Source organism: Mixophyes fleayi, chromosome 4 (assembly GCF_038048845.1).
Source record: "Mixophyes fleayi isolate aMixFle1 chromosome 4, aMixFle1.hap1, whole genome shotgun sequence".
Lineage (NCBI taxonomy): Eukaryota > Metazoa > Chordata > Amphibia > Anura > Limnodynastidae > Mixophyes > Mixophyes fleayi.
The window spans coordinates 27,208,813-27,227,650 of record NC_134405.1 but is presented as its reverse complement, the minus strand read 5'-3'; the positions used below and the strand labels follow the sequence as shown (position 1 = coordinate 27,227,650).

Sequence of the window (18,838 nt, the reverse complement as noted above, 5' to 3'; positions counted from 1 at the left end):
TCCACCTTTAGAAAAAACCATAGTGGTGCATGTATTTAAACTTTTTTACATTATTTTCTTCTTTTTAAAGGGGGGGGGGGGGGGTGGTTGTGCCAAAAAGTATCATGTTTTTTGGTTTTTTATTTTTTTTTTAAAAGCAAAATCGTTTGCTCCCCACTCTATTTAGTCTTCGCCCTAGTGCTGGCAGGCTATTGATGTGTGAGTTAAACTCTTTGAAAAATTTGACATTGGGTTCCCCCTAATTTAATTGAACCAGCACTAGGCAAACCAGCCGGGGTGATAGGCACTATAGAGGGGGGGGGGGGGGGACGCAGTTTGGGTCCCACAGCCATAATGACTAAACACCCACAGACTGTTCAGCGCTGGCCTGGATTCCCTAGGGATTGTGGTCCGCTAAAAAATGTAAGCAGGCCACCACCCTAGGGACACCCAGCCCAGTGCCGATAGCACTAGGGCTCTTCCTACTACCCCTGGGCTGTGGGTAGTAGGGTAATAAATGGGGATTTTGTATGAAAAAAACCAAAAAAAATAATAAATTTGATTTGTGGAACCACATGTCCCAGCCAGCCATGTTGGCCTAAATAGTGTGGGCATGCTGCTACTTGTCTAACTACAAGCACCAGCGTACCCATAGCACCCAGGGCATGTTTGCACTTGTAGTAGAACCACAAGTGCCAACATGCTCTTACACCCATGACTGGCTGTGATCTGTAGTTCCACAAAGCAAAATGTTAAATAAAAGCACAACACCCTCATTCCAACCACAAATCTTTATTAAAAAAAATTAAAACCCCAAGAAATACAGTAAACACCCTCATGTACACCATAGATTTTTATTGAAAAAAACAAAAAACAAAATACTCCCCATGGACGAAATTCTCAGTTTTATGATGCTTTACCTACACACCCCTAATTTATGCAAAGTCCCAAAAAATATTTTGTACCTTCGAAGAAATGTCCGGCTTGCCCACTGTCCCACAAATATTTGTACCTTACAAATGTCCATGCTTGGCCAGTGTTCAAGAAATGTTTGTAAATTTCAAAAAATGTACCTCCTTGTAAAATCTTTAATTCTGCTGTACAGGGGGGGCCATTGTTGCTTGCAGTGCTGGGGCCCTTCTTCATTGCAGTATAGGGGCCCAATCTCCTTTGCAGTGCTGGGGCCCTTCATTGCAGTGTGGGGGCCCATTCTCTTGCGCAGTGCTAGGGCCCTTCTTGATTGCAGTGTAGGGGCCCATTCTCTTGTGCAGTGCTGGGGCCCTTCTTGATTGCAGTGTAGGGGCCCAATCTCCTTTGCAGTGCTGGGGTCATTCTTGATTGCATTAATTTACTTTTATTTTTTTATAGTAAAATGAGTGCCTTAACCATTTCAAACTCGCTAGGACCAATAATAGAGCGCAAGGGGGTGCATGCAAAAAAACAATTGAATTGAGGGTTGTTTTTTTTTAAACGCGCGCTTGAACAGGAAAAAACGAGCGCGTTTTTTTTTTTTTCGAGCGCGAAATTTTAACGCATCTCGCTAACAATTGAATACCCCCCATAGTTTGGGTAGGACATGTCTCAGATCAACTTTATATTTACATGTAAATATAAAGCTATCAAAATATTTGTGTGCTACATGAAAAAACAGTCAATATTTAAGTTATGTGCAAAATAATAAACTAATTTGCACCCCTTCCATTGTAACATGGTTTGTCCCAGAGAACACTTACTCCTTTTTTTGCATTTCTTGCCTTAATGACTCAGGCCCAAAGTGTCCTCTAATAATAATGAGGAATTAGAATATGTGCTTGTAGTATTACTTGTAGTAAAGCGCCAGCATTCAGAGAGATGCACTTAATGGCAGCTTGGCCATGCTGAGAGCTGTAGTGCACCAGGGTCAAAATGGTTTACTATCATTATTATTATTTATTTATTTATAAAGCGCCACAGATTCCGTAGTGCCGGAAACAGAAGCAAGTAACAAATAGATGAGGTAATACATGTCAGTAGCACAGATGAGTGTGAGTAGTGCTATGGGGACTCGGACAGAATGCAGCAAAAGACGTGACAGCTTGAAAAGGTGAGTTTTGAGGACTGAATGTTCGGGAAGAGTCTAGTGAGATGGGGTAAGGAATTCCAAAGATTAGGGGCAGCACGGCAGAAGTCTTGGAGGCAAGCATGGGAGGAGGTAATGAGAGGTGAGTTGAGTTGGAGGTCAGAGGCAGAGTGGAATGGCTGGGTAGATATGTACCTCAAGACAAGGTCAGAGATATAAGGGGGAAAAGTTTTGGTAAGAGCTTTGTAAGTGAGGGTAAGGAGCTTGAACTAAATTCTGAAAACAATAGGGAGCCTGTGACTGGATCACTAATAAATAACTTCTGGTATAATTTTTTTTAAAGGAAATAGCGCAGGGCGCTTATTTATATAATTGCACGTGCACTTATTTTTTATATCTTGTATATTTTAAGATAGGAAATCGTTATTTCTGAGACCAGGGTAGAAAATTTGTTTTTCTGTTTTAACATTTCTAAAGCAAATGCCTTATTTCTGATCTATATATCTAATACAATGAGCCTTTGTGGATGGAGGTCTCTTGTGTATTGGGATGTGTTTTGTATGGAAGTGTCATTGTTTGGGGTTTGTAAGGTTGCTAGTGGAAACCTCAATTAGGCATATGGGGAGGGAGTCTGGTAACAGGAAATGCCTGCTCTGGCCAAAGGCAGGCAGGGGGTCGTTACTGTGTGGCGTTTTGTCAGAGTGTTCATATCTTTCTGAATATTGTGAACAGCATGTGATGCATAACATCACAGCGTCTCTAGAATTTCATAGATAAGTGTAAATATTGTTGGCTTTGCAATGCATGTAAATCCTTGTTTGTGTAAACATATTGCATCCTGATTCTAAAAATAGCCTGTGTCTAAACTGTAAAGGGCACTGGCTTGTATTGAAAAGTGGTTCTTCTTGTTCTATCTGACCAGATCACCTGGTACCTTTAACCAGTGTGAGAGCAAATAAACATCTTGTTTCAAAGATCTGCTTGGAAACATTTTCAATATTTCTGTATTCCTGTAACCTGCAGATTAGACCCTAAATTTAATCCGTTCTCCTGCTGTTTCTGAGGTTGGACTCAGCATCCCTGGTCAGTGTGATAGGCCGGGGGGGATCCATCCACAGCGTCCCTAATCCATAGTAAGATGTCAGGAGTACCAGCCCAGGTACACCAGTAACAGGGTATACTCGCAGCGTCAATTACCCAGAAGAAACCCGGTCCTAGATGCCAGTAAGGAGTCCAGTGGTGGCAGCATTGTAAGCCCCCCTACTGCGGCAAGAGGGTGCATTTGGGATAACAAAAGGGAACGGTGGCAAAGTAAGCCCAGCCGGTTCCCAGCAACAACAGACATGGTGGAATAGGCGGTCCATCCTGTCACAGAGCCAATGAAGGGATTTACGCAGAGGAGGAGCGAGCATAAGAGGGGGAAGAGGGAGATGAACCTAGCTGCAGTATTCTGTATGGATTGAAGGTCAGAAGTGTGAGAGTAGAGAAATGATGAGTGAATTACCAGGAATTTGGATGCTTCCTGAGAGAGGAAGGGACGGATTTTTGCAATGTTACAGAGGCAGAAGTGGCAGAATTTGGTGAGGGATTGAATATGAGGGGTAAAATTGTGGGCTGTGTCAAGGGTGACTCCAAGGCAGCGGGATTGGGTGACAGGCAAAAGAGTGATGTTGTCAACCAAGAGAGAGATATTGGGAAGAATAGCAACATTGGCAGAAGGAAAGATGATGAGCTCAGATTTGGAGATGTTGAGTTTCAGAAAGCGTTGTGACATCCAGCTATTACAGCAGAGAGACAGCTACATAGGACAGTGGGAGAATGGTCAGGGGAGGAAAGATAGATTTGTGAGTCATCAGCATAGAGGTGGTATTGGAGGCTAAATGATTGAATGAGTTCACCAAGAGAGGTGGTGTAGACAGAGAAGAGCAGATGGTCAAGGACAGAGCTTTGTAATATGACGTACTGCTAAAAATGAAGACCACCTTCAGAATGACTGCTGGTATTTCTAGCAGTGTATAAGATCTTAATTGACCCCTATACAAAGGGCTGTACAATTGTTTCCACCGGGAGAGCCTCCACCCCATTTTTGCAGTGCACAGTGACCCGGTTTAATATCATAGCATGCTTTTTTCCACAACTGTTTTGTTTATTTTTGAGAGATCATTTTTGTAATTTGATATTTTCAGTTTATTTACAGGTACCTAACAATGGATTCTTTAAAAAAGTTTAAATCACCCTTTCCTAAGATGCACACACATCCAACAGATACCGCTCAAACCATGTCTGTTTCTACCAAAATTGTTGATCCAAACATCAAAGGACTTTTAAGACTAATTGATTGGCCTGAACCTCCATCCACTGTGGGACATTTTAATTTTTCTACCAGCCCCAGAAACTGTGACTACCATCTGCTGAATGCACGGAACACATACAGGATTGGAGACACATTGGACGTGGTCATCACAGCTCGGGATCACAATGGTCGACCAAAGGAATATGGTGGAGATTTCTTCCGGGCCAGAACTTAAGGCTGGAGTGACTGGACAAATAAAGGACTTTGGTAATGGCAGCTATTTGGCCACAATACTGCTCCCATGGCCGGGAAAAGCAGAGGTACAAATCAGGCTCATTCACTCCAGTGAGGCTGTGGACATTTTGAAAAGGATGAGGGAGAGTCATCCAGAAAAGGTGATACAGAGTAGCCCTGACTAATATATCACTTATTATCAATCCATAAATGTATATCAATAAATCAATATCAATCACTATTATAATTTTATAGTGTTTTGATGGTATTTCCATGTTACTTACAGTATTACAAGGAAAAACACATTAGAAGTTAAATTAGTCATTAATTTTCATAATTTGGCTAGGGGCTTCCAAGCAGCATATACCAGGCTGAAGAGGTCATCCCAATGTAGGATGTAAAGCAACTCTACTAGAGGATGTTCTCATTCTGTGGCTGCAAAAATCTTCCTCTTTTCTCTTTAAATAAAGTTGCCTGTTTTAACTTCGGTTTTGCCAAGAAATCGTGAAAAATTTTGGTTTTGGATCTGGATTTAATTAAAAATTGTGAAAATAGGTGAAATAATGTCATTTTGTGCTGTTTTGCTCCTATATTATGATTTATAACATTAACATCCTGTTTCAGTCTATTTCCATCAATTTACCAATAATCCATTCACGACTGTCCTAATTGTCCCCAATTTTGGGCAAAGTCTACACAGCTGTCTTAATGCAGGATTTTGTAATTTTGCCAGGATTGCATTTGCTTTCTCCCATTCAATTCCAAAAATAGTCAGTCACTCTATACAGTTCTCTAACTCTATCACTTAGCATAAATCGTCAGCCATCATATCTCCATCTCTACACGTATTCTTTGCTAGGGCCAAAATTTGATGATTCAGATGGGCAGCATTATGGTACAAAGCATATACGTAAAATAAGGTTAGAAAAACACTGCTCTTGGTTAGAGAAGAAAGCTCTGGCCATAAATAAATGTATTGTGTGCGTAGTCTTTGAAATTTTTTAGTATGGGTGCAGGTCACCTTTGTCTCTCAGTATCATCATTTATTTATATAGCAGAATTTTAAGGAAAGCCCTGCTCTTGGCTACCGATGAATGCTCTGCCAATGTATTGTGTGTATAGTGTTTGCCATTTTTTTAGTATGGGTGCCGGCCACCTTCATCTTACAGCATCATTATGTGTTTATATATAACGGTAAGGTAAGAAAACTCCTGTTCTTAGCTAGCGATTAATGTTCTGCCAATGTATTGTGTGAGTATTCTTTGAATATTTTTAGTATGAGTGCAGACCTCTTTTGTCTCTCATCATCATTTATTTATGAAGCAGCGTTGTAAGGAAGACCTTGCTCTTAGCTACCGATCAATGTTCTGCCAATGTATTGTGTGCATAGTCTTTGAAATTTTTAGTATGGGTGCAGGCAACCCCCATCTCTCAGCATTATCATTAATTTATATAGCGAGAGCAAATTACGTAGGTCTTTACAATTGGGTATCTACTTGTCTAAATATCTAAAGATGCCACTTTCCATCTAATAACATATGATTGTTGCTGCCTCTTTTCTACTTAATGATGTATGCTGTGTAATGTTCATAATTTAATGTGTGCAGGCTGTTTCAACATTTTTATCTCTTGCATCTTACAGCAATTTGGTCATTGAATAACCCTTTCAAATATGATAAGTATTGAAAAATATGGGGTAGCATGGTGGATTAGTGGTTAGCATTTCTGCCTCACAGTACTAGGGTCATGAGTTTGATTCCCGACCATGGCTTTATCTGTTTGGAGTTTGTATGTACTCTTCACGTTTGCGTGGGTTTCCTCTGGGTGCTCCAGTTTCCTCCCACAATTCCGAAACATACTAGTAGGTTAATTGACTGCTATCAAATTTACCCTAGTCTGTCTTTGTGTGTTAGGGAATTTAGACTGTAAGCTCTATTGGGGCAGGGACTGATGTGAGTGCATTTTCTGTACAGCACTGCAAAATTAATGGTGCAATATAAATAATTAAATGATGATTATGATGATGATGAAAATGGAAAATATTAGAATATATAGCATTTTACATAGCATTTTTTGGAGTTGTGCAGCTGTGTTGACCCTCCCACATAAACACCTTTTGTTAAACATAGATTTCACTAAATGACCCTTTCAAAATTGACAAGTATTGAAATATAGAAAAGATTACAGTATATAGTGTATTTTTGGGGTGTGTATAGCTGCTGCTGATCCTAACATGCAGACACCCATTTTTTAATATGGTTGTCACTGAAAGACCGATTACAAACTGAAAAGTATTGAAAAATAGAAAAAATTAGAATATAGCACTTGATTCATTAAGGAAAGTAAAGTAAAAAAATGAGTAACTTTGCCCCTTGGCAAAATCATGTTGCATTGGAGGGGGTGGTAAATTTAAAATGAGGGGACAGATATACAGTTGGGGTAGGGCATGTCCTAGGTGAACTTTAAATTTAACTTTTGTGCAAAATAATAAACTAATTTGCACCCCTTGCACGGTAGCATGATTTGTCCAGGAGAAAATGTACTTCTTATTTTACCTTACTTTCCTTAAAGAATCAGGCCCATATAGCGGTTTTTTTGGGGGTGTGCAACTGCATTAACCCTCGCACGCAAACACCCTTTTTTGAAATACAGATGCCACTGACCTTTTTACAAAATGGACAAGTATTGAAAAATATAAAAAAATTGAATATATAGTGTTTTTTGGGGGTGTGCAGCTGCTGTTGACCATTACACAAACATCCAGTTTTTTTCAAAATTATTTCAGATGTCACTGCCCCATACAAGATTACTTTAAATGAAAAAATCTGTTTATTTTCTTGGATTCTTCTACTAATAGTCATACAGCAAAAGCACACTGTTTTCCTCCACTAAATACATACTACCTTGTTCTGAATGATATCTAACTCAGTCTATATAGCAGTACTATTATATATGCATTAACTACACCAGTAGCCACTAGTCCTTGTAAACTCTCTAAAACAGGGATGGTCAACCGGTCAGAGACAAAGAGCCAAAAATGATCTATCGATATCTCAAAGACCAGACATTACCTTTTATATATGTGTGCATATACATTTACACACACAGTATATGCACACACATACATACCGCACACACCTATATTGAACCAATCTTGTTGAGCGAAAAAAAATAAATATCTAACATTGCCAAAAACAAAAATGAAATCAGCACAGTTCTAATATTGCTGCTGTGTCCAGTGGAGGAGAGTCCAAAAGGGTACTTACACTCTCTTCAAAGGATTCCATGCTGCTTCTGTATCCACAGTCGCTGTGGAGGGAACTGTTAAAGTCATAGATGGCCAACATGCACCTCAGAACTTTTACATGCCCATCAGATCTCCCACATGCCTTTTATATGCACATAATCAGATCTCTCTACATGCCATCAAGTCTACTCACATGCCCCAGAAATGCCCATCAGATATCCCCAAATGTCCCATACATGCCAAACAGCCACACCACATGCCCCACACATGCCAATCAGCCCCAGCACATGAAAATATGCCCCACCAAATGCCCCATACATGCCAATCAGCTCCACAACATGCCACATATATGCCAATCAGCCCCACAATATGTCCCATACACACCAATCAGCCCCATCACATGAAAATCTGCCCCACCACATGCCCCATACAGGCCAATCATCCCCACAACATGCCCCATACATGCCAAACAGCCTTACCACATACCCCTTACATGCCAAACAGCCTCACTACATGCCCCATACATGCCAGTCATACCTCTCCATATGCAATCAAATCACACACACCCCTTACTTACCTCTCACACCGCCCACACTTAGCCACTGGATCCTGCGCAGACGCAGTAGGGAGAGCGCACTTCATGGTCTCCTCCTCCTTCCGTGATTGGCTGTGACTCTCTGACCTCCCTGCGTTGTGCAGAGTAAGTTGCGTGATGCGGCTGTCATTCGAACAGCTGAATGTTCTCTGGTCTGCCGGCGAAGCTTATACTTCGTGATGATCATGATGAGGAGCCACATTTCATAGATCAAAGAGCCGAATGTGGCTCAAGAGCCACAGGTTGGCCACCCCTGCTCTAAAAGATTGAAATTAAAAGCAACTGATCAGGAGACTATTCTTGCTAACTAATCTCTTCAGAACTGCTATACAATAATGACACAATTCTATTGCTTCCCTATGTCTCTCTTTCTCAGAGCACAGCATTGCAGCTAACCTCTTTCCTACATGCTGTCTGTTCTAAAGTGGCACTTGAGAAAATGAGAGAGCATATATATATATATATATATATATATATATATATATATATATATATATATATATACAGAGAGAGAGATAGATATATATCCATATATCTATAGATATAGATATGTATCTATAGCTCGCGTTTTGCCTCATTTTGAGATACGAATTTGGCTTGCTACACCAAGCCACGACTTGCTTTCACTCGGATCCACAATTTCGGATCTTGGATTTCAAACAACCTGATCCCTTCATCTCTAATAGAGTGTACACTGTACCCTAGTGTGTAAAGAGCAGGATGGACTTATAATAAGACAATTGTTGTGTAAAGAACAGGATTGTGCTTATAATGAGGTCCTTGGCATGTAAAGAACAGGCATTTGCTTGTACTGAGGTCACTGGTGTGTAAAGAGCAAAAATGTGCTTATAATGAGATAATTGTTGTTTAAAGAACAGGCATGTGCTTATAATGAGGTCACTGGTATGTTAAGAACAAGGGTCTGCTTATAACAAGGTCACTGGTGTGGAAAGAACAGGGATGTACTTATAATGAGGTACTTGGTATATAGAGAACAGGCGTGTGCTTATACTGAGGTCACTGGTGTGTAAAGAACATGGGTGTACTTATAACGGGGTCACTGGTGTGTTAAGGGCAAAATGCAGATAATAAGTTTAAATATAAATTAATGATTTTTCCCGTGTTGTTAGAGCTAATAGTGAGTTAATTATAATTATCTGTATTCCATGGTGTATTCCATAAATGTTTCTGATAGTTTGTGCAAGGGATGAGGATAGCAACACTTCTCACCACAGGCAGCGGAATTGCTTAACACCAGGGCCTGATTAACCAATGGGCTGATCAGGCTGCAGCCTGGGGTGATGGGACATGGGGGGGATTTTTTTACTTTTTTTACTAATGATTATGTGCACATGGAGTCGCTCCTTCCCCCTTCTCCACACTATCACTCCCTCCTCCCCTCTCTTCCTACCAACTGTTCCACTCTCCTTCCCCATCTCCCCTCTCCTCCCTCCTCACTGGCTGTTGTGCGTGATGTCATCATCAAGTCCCAACTGTGTCAGTGAGGAGCTGCAGTGAGAGGAGCTGACTGCAGGTGGAAGAGAAGAAGACAGGCACAGGTAAGTAGATTTGTGTTTATGTAGGGGGACAAATTGTGTGCAGAGAGGGGGACAGATTGTGTGCAAAAAGGGGGACAGAGTGTGTGCAGAAAGGGGGCAGAGTGTGTGTTTTGAAGGGGGACAGAGTGTGTGTTATGAAGGGGGACAGAGTGTGTCTTTTGTTGGGGGACAGAGTGTGTTCAGGTGAGACAGTGGGCAGAAAGGGGGACAGAGTGTGTGTTTTGAAGGTGGACAGAGTGTGTTCTGAGGTGGACAGAGTGTGTTCTGGGGGGGACAGTGTGCAGAAAGGGTAACAGAGTGTGTGTTTTGAGTGGGACAGAGTTTGGACAGAAAGGGGGACAGTGTGTTCTGAGGGGGACAGAGTGTGTTCTTGGGGGACAGTGTGCAGAATTGGGGACCAAGTGTGTTCTGGGGGGACTGCATGCAGAAAGGGGGACAGAGTGTGTTCTGAGGGGGACAGAGTGTGTTCTGGGAGGACACCTTGCAGAAAGGGGGACAGAATGTGTGCAGAAAGAGGGACAGAGTGTGTGCAGAAAGAGGGACAGAGTGTGTTCTGTGGTGGACAGAGTGCAGAGAGAGGGACAGAGTGTGTTCTAGGAGGACAGCATGCAGAAAGGGGGACAGAGTGTGTGTGTTTTGAAGGAGGACAGCGTGCAGGAAGGGGAACAGAATGTGTGTTTTGAGTGGGACAGAGTGTGTGTTTTGAAGGGGGACAGAGTGTGTTCTGAGGGGGACAGAGTGTGTTCTGAGGGGGACAGAGTGTGTTCAGGGGACAGAGCATGCAGAAAGGGGGACAGAGTGTGTGTTTTGAAGGGGGACAGTGTGTTCTGGCTGGACAGTATGCAGAAAGGGGGACATAGTGTGTGTTTTGAAGGAGGACAGAGTGTGTGCAGAAAGGGGGACAGAGTGGGTTCTGAGGGCTACAGCATGCAAAGTGGGGGACAGAGTGTGTTCTGAGGGCTACAGCGTGCAGAGTGGGGGACAGAGTGTATTCTGAGGGGGACAGTGCGAAGGGGAGTCATGAATTGGCCACTGCAGAGTGATTAAATGGCTGCCGGTTCATGAACTGGCAGCTTGTATGGGAGTATGATTTCTGTATTGTGTATGAGGATGCTCTCTAAAGAGTCTAATGATTGAGGGTTTGTGATGTTTGCACATTTTCAAAACAGGACCACAACTTTTAATTAGGCCCTGTTTACCACACTCCCAATAAAGAATATACGGTTCTGTTTTGCAGATCTATTTCTCTGGGTATTTTCATTTTAAGGGTAGCAGTGAGGTGATGGAATGTAACATTGAAGTGGCGGGAAAGGACGTGTGCAAATACAGGGACCCCATCTCTGGTAACACGTGGCAGTGTGTGAGGCCACGGAAGCTGCCGTGTGACTCCTGGGTCTATCACTCCATTGGTGGAATCCGCAAAGTGACAAACCAACTGGAGGACTCTCTTCTGAGTGGGTGAGTCTGCCCTTAGTATTTCTACTTACATTTAACAGATTGGTTTGTTATGAAACATCAAGCAAAGAGATGCATGCAAACACCAAGGGCTGGATTCATTAAGGGATACATAATTAACAAAAAGAACAAGTGGATCTGAAGAAATGTGTCTTGTTGAATAGGGTTGTAGGTGCGCTCTACATATACTGCACTTGCTGTATTGCGACAGACATAACACAATGCAGGATACAAACAATACACATGTTCAATAGAAAGTCCCATCAGAACAAAAAATAAGTATTAAATTATTGTCACCTGTTAATAATATAATCAGTGAGAAGAACTTTTTTGTCTTCCCCCTCCCCACCAAATACATTTATTGAGATGTTCTCAATGTGTACAGTATATACACAATAGCTTTTTACTGTTTCTCCTGTTTGCAAACACATGTATCTAGCATGCATACACTTCTGTCATCACTATCAATTGGCACTTACACCTGCCCTGTAGGTGGCGCTAATGATACAACCGAAAAATACGTGCCTTAGAGATGCCCAAAGCTTGAATCGGATGCTGGTGCGTGTGCTCAGCTTCAATGCGCTCTTACTTTACATTGCCTACAGTAGTCCTCCCTGTCCCCATCTGTTCTTGCTTATAATTCGCAGGAAGTTATATGTGTCATTATGTGCATATGCAGAGAAGAAATGCTCAAAGTATTAAAGCGTTTTTTGTTGCGGGCACCACCTGCTATCTCCATCCTGTAATGCCGTTAGCTATAGAGGATAGCATCAGTAATTGTACTCGAACAGCTGCTGTCTTTGGTACATCGCAGAAGGCCCCCATCAATGGCTACCTGTTTGCCATGACGGAACAGCTTTTACCGGCTGAGAGCTTTGGAAAATAGGGAGAAGTCCTAAATCCTGCAAAAAATCCCATTTTCACAGGATTTAGGGATTATCTTTAGACATTTAAAAAATAATATACCTGATTCTTGTTAAAATCTAATAAACATACTCGTATTTTCTGCAACCTGAGCTTGAATCCTGGCTATATCAGGTGAATACTATTCAAATTATATAATCCCAGGCTAATCGTAATGTGCATGCCTTACTGAATTAGCATGGTATAGGTAGAAATCAGATGGAACACACCAAGTCCCTCCAATCATTGACTGCTACACAGCTCTCAGCAGTCCAACATAGGAACAAAATTGCTCCACAAAAGTTCCAGGATAAGGACGATGTCCGGACTTTTCCACCAATGCTTTCAGCTACTTCTAACCAAATATCTGTCAGATTCCATCCCCGCTCTCTGGCTGGCTGCAGGGATGGAGAGCCTTCCTCCTGCTGCAGTGCACACCCATTGCCTAGCAACGGGATATGACTTCCATGTGCAGGGAGTATGCGCGCCCATTGGCAGGCAATGGGACATGTCTTTCTGTTATCTTGCTGGTGGTCAGCTGGCATTACATCACTGACAGCGGAACTTCATTATCATCTCTATAAAAGGAAGACTCTGCCACTGCTCTAGTACCAGAGTATTAGATCACATTCATTGCGGTCTGGTAATAGTTCCCATGGGCTTTCTAGTTCCTTCTGGTTCTTTTTAATATTGGATATCCTAGTTCTGACTCCTGAGATCCCTGACTACTTTTTAGCCTTTCATGCTGGTTTTGAGTGGATCATCTGGATAGATCTCGGCATACTTGACTTCTCTACTTCCTTTCGATTTGGCTCCGCTTGGATTCTATTTTGTTCTGACCTTGGCTTTCCTGACTACTCTTCAGAATACCAATAGGAACTTTAATTAGTCCGCTCAGATACCAATTAGACGCAGCTAACTCACCTTCACTTGGTTAGTGGGAATAAAGCAATCCTTATAATTGTTCATAAAAGCAACACAACTTAATATCTATGTATAAAACAAGGCTAATAAAAAATGTTATTTTGACCTTTCTTCTCTGATACAGATTGCTTAAAATAACCAAAACTATAACAATTTAAACAAGAAGAGGAAAAAAAGTATCTTAGGGCAAAATACAGAACAAATATCAAGAGTATCTTTTAGTTATTTTTCATCTCAATATAAGACAAAGTTGCCCTCTTTTATATTCAAAGAATTACATTGTTCATTGTCCTCTAATATGAATTGTGACAGATTTTTTTTCGTAGAACATGAAAAGAACATTTAGTAGAACCCACATTTGTTCTGTTACTTGCATCCATGCATTTGTCTCATATCTGTCATTTTGTTTACTCTAGTCAAATATGTCAGGTGCCATGGGATCTGTGGAGTCATATAAGTAAATGATGATGAGTAATTATATATTTTTTCAAACTTTTTATTTTGAAATGACAGCATGTCCAAATAATAGAATGCTCATCTGTGTAACAACAGTATGTTAATAATCAGAAAAAACACAAAAATTGAACATCATCAGCACAACATTTTAAAAATGTAAAGTTATATTATACAATTAGGGAGGGAGGGGAAAAAGATAGAGGATGTGAGTCATTATGTAACGTAAATGCCGATACGTGAAATATTTTGAGTAAAATCGCTCTCCACATACCCAGAACTGGACCATACCCCAGTAAACGCAGCAACTTCTAATTAATTTTTGAGCGCAAAGGACCCTTACTATAGTCTACGATTTCATGGGCGGGAGGGGGACTGGGCGTATGCATGTAGTTAATCTACAATAAGGGCGTGCCAAGTCTAAAGGGCATGCAGTGACGTCCAATTCAAGCTTTGGGCATCCCAAAGATACATGTTTTTCTGTTGTATCACTTGCTCCAGCTACAGTACTGGAGTAAGTGTTGAGTGATAGTGACGTTGGTCTTGTATGCATGCTATGACATGTGTTTGCAATAAGGCGCAACTGTAAAAATACATTTTAAGTACAGTAAACATTCATGACATCATAATATATATATATATATATATATATATATATATATATATATATATATATTATAAAAAAAATATGTATTTGTTTAATGTTTTGTCATTATTGACTTTTTTATTAACATGGGACATTAATTGTTTTTTTTTCTGTGCATTCTTTTGTGACTTTATATTTCACTTACGTATTGGACGTATATTGTCTGTTAGAGCAGAGCGGACCTAGACCCGTATTCATCAACAGGCGTCTATTTGCACCAGCTCCTTGCTGAAAACGGAGGTGCGTATTCTGATTTTTGAGTGTTTTGCGTGCCTCAATGAATCAGGCCCAGAGTGGGAGAAGAACACCTATCAAGGTATGTACAAATAAACCAGAAATAGGATTAAATGACTGTTTAAGCTAATTGTGCTATAGGTCAATTTGGAATATTTAAGTTCTAGATGCAGTAACACTGTGATGGATATTGTAAACGTTTGTGCTAGAATAATAAATATTCATATCAGTACTATCAATGTTGGATAGTAAGGCGCAGTTACTGAGTAGTAACGGAGTAGGAGGAGTCCAGGTGGCAAACCTAAACCAAGGTTCCCAGATAGGATCGTATTAATTAGCTCCAAGGAAGCAATGAACCAAATGTTGTTCTTTACATGCTGAAGAGGAGGTGGGGAATATGTGGCTATGGAGGACATCAATGTGATTAGAATATGGGAAATAAGTTAATTAGTCGTATTTCCTAAACTGGGAAGGGTGAGGCACAGTAGAGCAGTCCACGGAGAGAGTAATTACATTTTAAACAATGAACAAAATAATAAATAAATAAATGTGTCTCTTGATGTGCACAGGCTGGACCATTCAGGTATTTTGTATTGCACATTGCGTGCACTTCATAAATGATCATCAGTGTGTCGAGCTTAGATGGCTGGGTTTTGCAAAGTAGAAAGAGTGGAAAGAAATCCTTCTAAAACTCATGTCTGAGATCAGGAAATGTGATAGAGTGAAAGTGACTAGTTCACAAGTACATTTGGGTAAAACACAGCTATCAGGTCCTATGTCATCTCATGTGCGTTACTAATAGGCAGGCCCGGCACTCCCATTAGGCAAGGTTAGGCACTTGCCTAGGGCGCCGGGCTCTGGAGGGCGCCTGGAGGGCGCCACAGAATTCTAAAATACTTTAAAACTGTGCGGCGACCGCTGACCATACCTGTCACGGCCGCCGCACAGCATTCAGATGCACGGGGGAGGGGGGGGGGGAGAGGCTATTTTGTCACCACCGCCACCTCTCTGCTCCGTCTCCTCCCCTCCACTTACTAGTGTCAGTGAGTGGAGGGGAGGAGACGGAGCAGAGAGGCGGCGGTGGTGAGACAAGTTAAGGAGAGGAGGGAGGAGGAGAGGAGGGAGGAGGGTGGCGATTTTTGCGGGGATGGGGAGGGGGGCAGCGATTTTTGCGGGGAGGGGGGCGCCGCTTTTTTAAAAATGCCTAGGGCGCCATGGACCCTAGCACCGGCCCTGCTAATAGGGACAGCAATGAATCAGGCAGCACAGACTGGAACAATGAGAAATTATGGAAAAGTCTACAATCGATCTTTAGTGAAAAACCACTTTGTCTGGATGGACCACAAGATGGGTGGATGTGAGGAATACATTGGAAGGGTGGGGTCTAAATTAAAATTTTACTTTATGCCTGTTAACTTTTAATTATGCATCTGACACATTTCAAAATATTTAATCAATTTGTCACTCACCGGACTGTGAGTGCTTCTTCCCGGACATTTAGGAACCGTGGCCGTCCTCCATCCTGAGGGACTGCGCATGCGCAGTCCTTTCTATACCTCCAGTGTATGTTCCTTTAACTTAATTGGCAGATCAGGCAACCTCCCTATATTAAGCACCTGTGGTCATCACCACATTGCCTGATCTTGGAGTCTCATTCCCCATGAGTCTCTGAAGGTGTTCCTGTGTTTCCTTGTTTATTCAGCCCTGCTGATTCCTGTGGTTTCCAAACCACTTCTACCTCTGTGGTTTCCAAACCACTTCTACTACTGTGGTTCCCATACCACTTCTACCATCTACTGAATCATCGTGACTGTGAGCTGATTCCTATCCGCTGCCTCCGTGCACTACAGTCTTCTAATCTCTTCAACTCTACCATTTATTATTGGGACTGTTAGCTGATGCCTATCCGCTGCCTCCGTGCACTACAGTCTTCAACCTGCAACTCGTCTGTGTTTCATCATCGTGACTGCTAGCTGATTCCTATCCGCTGCCTCCGTGCACTACAGTCTTCAACCTGCAACTCGTCTGTGTTTCATCGTGACTGTTTAGCTGATTCCTATCCGCTGCCTCTGTGCGCTTCAGTCTTCAGTCCTTGTCTACTCTACCGTGTTTCCTTGAGTCTGCTGCCACTATTGCTACCCGCTACTCTCCGTGATCATCTGTTCCAGTTCAACTCTGCTCCGGTGTCCCATCGTTACTGCACCTGCTGGTTGCTATTGGTTACCTCCGTGTTCCCGCAGAAACCCGCTGCTGTTACTTCTCAGCGCTACTCATCCATCTACTGCTGATCCGCTCTCCACGCCTTCCTGTGTTCCCTGCTGGTCTACCTACCTGTGCGCTGCACCTGCTGGTTGCTATTGGTTACCTCCGTGTTCCCGCAGAGACCCGCTGCTGTTACTTCTCAGCGCTACTCATCCATCTACTGCTGATCCGCTCTCCACGCCTTCCTGTGTTCCCTGCTGGTCTACCTACCTGTGCGCTGCACCTGCTAGACCCCTGCTTCACCCATCCAGGGACTTGTATCCTGCTGGCCTCCTGCCCTTCAGGTATCTCTGCACTCCTGTCTGACTGCCTTCTCCTGAACCACGGTATGCATACTTCCCATTGACTGTGCTGTGTATTGCATACCTTGCTGGACTGTGTTGGTTCTCCTCTGGAGTGTACTATCCGCTGAGTCTATTGCCATCATTGACTGTGTTATCTTATGCCGGATTACTTCAAGAGACTTTCTATATTGGCAGTGTTGTTCAGTCATTTATACATTTATGTTGTGCATATTACTGTGGATCAAAGTCTAGGTGCCCGTGTATATATTGTGTTGCAGTCTCTCCCCGTGCACCTCCTCACATATATATTCAGTAGTACAACTTGCTAGTGGCAGACCACTGACTCCTGTTTACAGTTTCACCTGTTCCAGTATCCTCTCACATAGCAGTGGTACAACTTGCTAACGCAGACCACTGACTCCCCGGATACCTCCACTTGGATTCCATTCCTTCACTCAGACAGCGGTACAACTTGCTATCCGCAGACCGCTGACTCTCATCACCTCCTCGTTTCTGTTGGACATTCCTCCTCACTATAGCAGTGGTACAACTTGCTACCGCAGACCACTGACTACCTTCACGTGTCCTTTGTCCATACAGTTCCTCGTGTATTACTACCTCCATATTGCCAGTGCTGCTAGTCATAGACTTTCCTGAGCATCTCATCATCTGCTATTTCCTGTTCCGTGATCACCCTGCTACCAGAGTACCATATTACCACCTATACTGCTCTGGTAAGCCTATCACCTGGTGATCCCTGGGTAAAGACTCCTAGTGCCCGTGACAGTAAGATCAGGCCATGACAGACCCAGATACGGAACCTACCGCTAAGGAGATGCTGCAGCATCTGGTCAGCCGTGTGGAGCAACAGGATGCTCGCCAACAGCTGTTACTTCAATGTTACCAATCATTAACCTCCCAAGGAACATCTGGACAGACTGTTACAGCTAATATTGAAGCTCCTGTGCTTTCCTCCGTTTCCCCAGTGCCATCCCAGGTGTCTACAGCTCCTACGCTTCACCTGCCTACTCCGTCAAAATATGACGGGGACCCCAAAACTTGTAGAGGTTTCCTTAACCAATGTTCAGTCCATTTTGAACTCCAACCTCAAAATTTTTCTACCCATCGTTCCAGAGTGGCCTATCTTATCTCATTGTTTTCGGGACAAGCCCTGGCTTGGGCCTCCCCCCTGTGGGAAAGAAACGATCCAATTCTACAAGATAGTGCCAAATTCATTTCCACGTTCCGAAGTGTGTTCGATGAACCAGGTCGTGTGACCTCCGCTGCTTCCAGCATTCTTCGTTTGCGACAAGGCTCCCATACAGTAGGACAGTATGTCATTCAATTTAGGATCTTAGCCTCTGAACTTCAGTGGAACACTGAAGCATTAGTTGCCGCCTTCTGGCAGGGGCTCTCCGATAAAATTAAAGATGCACTGACTACCCAAGAGCTTCCTTCGTCACTAGAAGATTTGATCTCTCTTTGCCATCGTGTAGATATGAGATTTCGTGAAAGAGAGTCTGAGAAAACAACAGCTGTCAAAGCACCTCTTCGTTTAAACCCTCAATTTCGTCCAGCTCCATCCTCTGTGATTCCCATGGAGATAGGACGTTCCAAATTATCTTCAGAGGAAAGGAAACGAAGAGTAAAGAATAGACTCTGTATCTATTGTGCTGATTCCACGCATATGCTCAGCTCTTGCCCTAAGAGA

General features: G+C 42.5%; 1 protein-coding gene across 1 annotated transcript in view; it reads left to right on the top strand.

The window, feature by feature from the left end:
- The first annotated feature begins 4,317 nt into the window (after nucleotides 1-4,317).
- LOC142150593 (NXPE family member 3-like) overlaps nucleotides 4,318-18,838 on the top strand; it is a 32,308-nt gene continuing 17,787 nt past the window's right edge. The window contains 3 exon segments of the mRNA XM_075205792.1: nucleotides 4,318-4,559; nucleotides 4,561-4,726; nucleotides 11,204-11,424. Coding sequence (XP_075061893.1) covers nucleotides 4,318-4,559; nucleotides 4,561-4,726; nucleotides 11,204-11,424 — 629 coding nt within the window.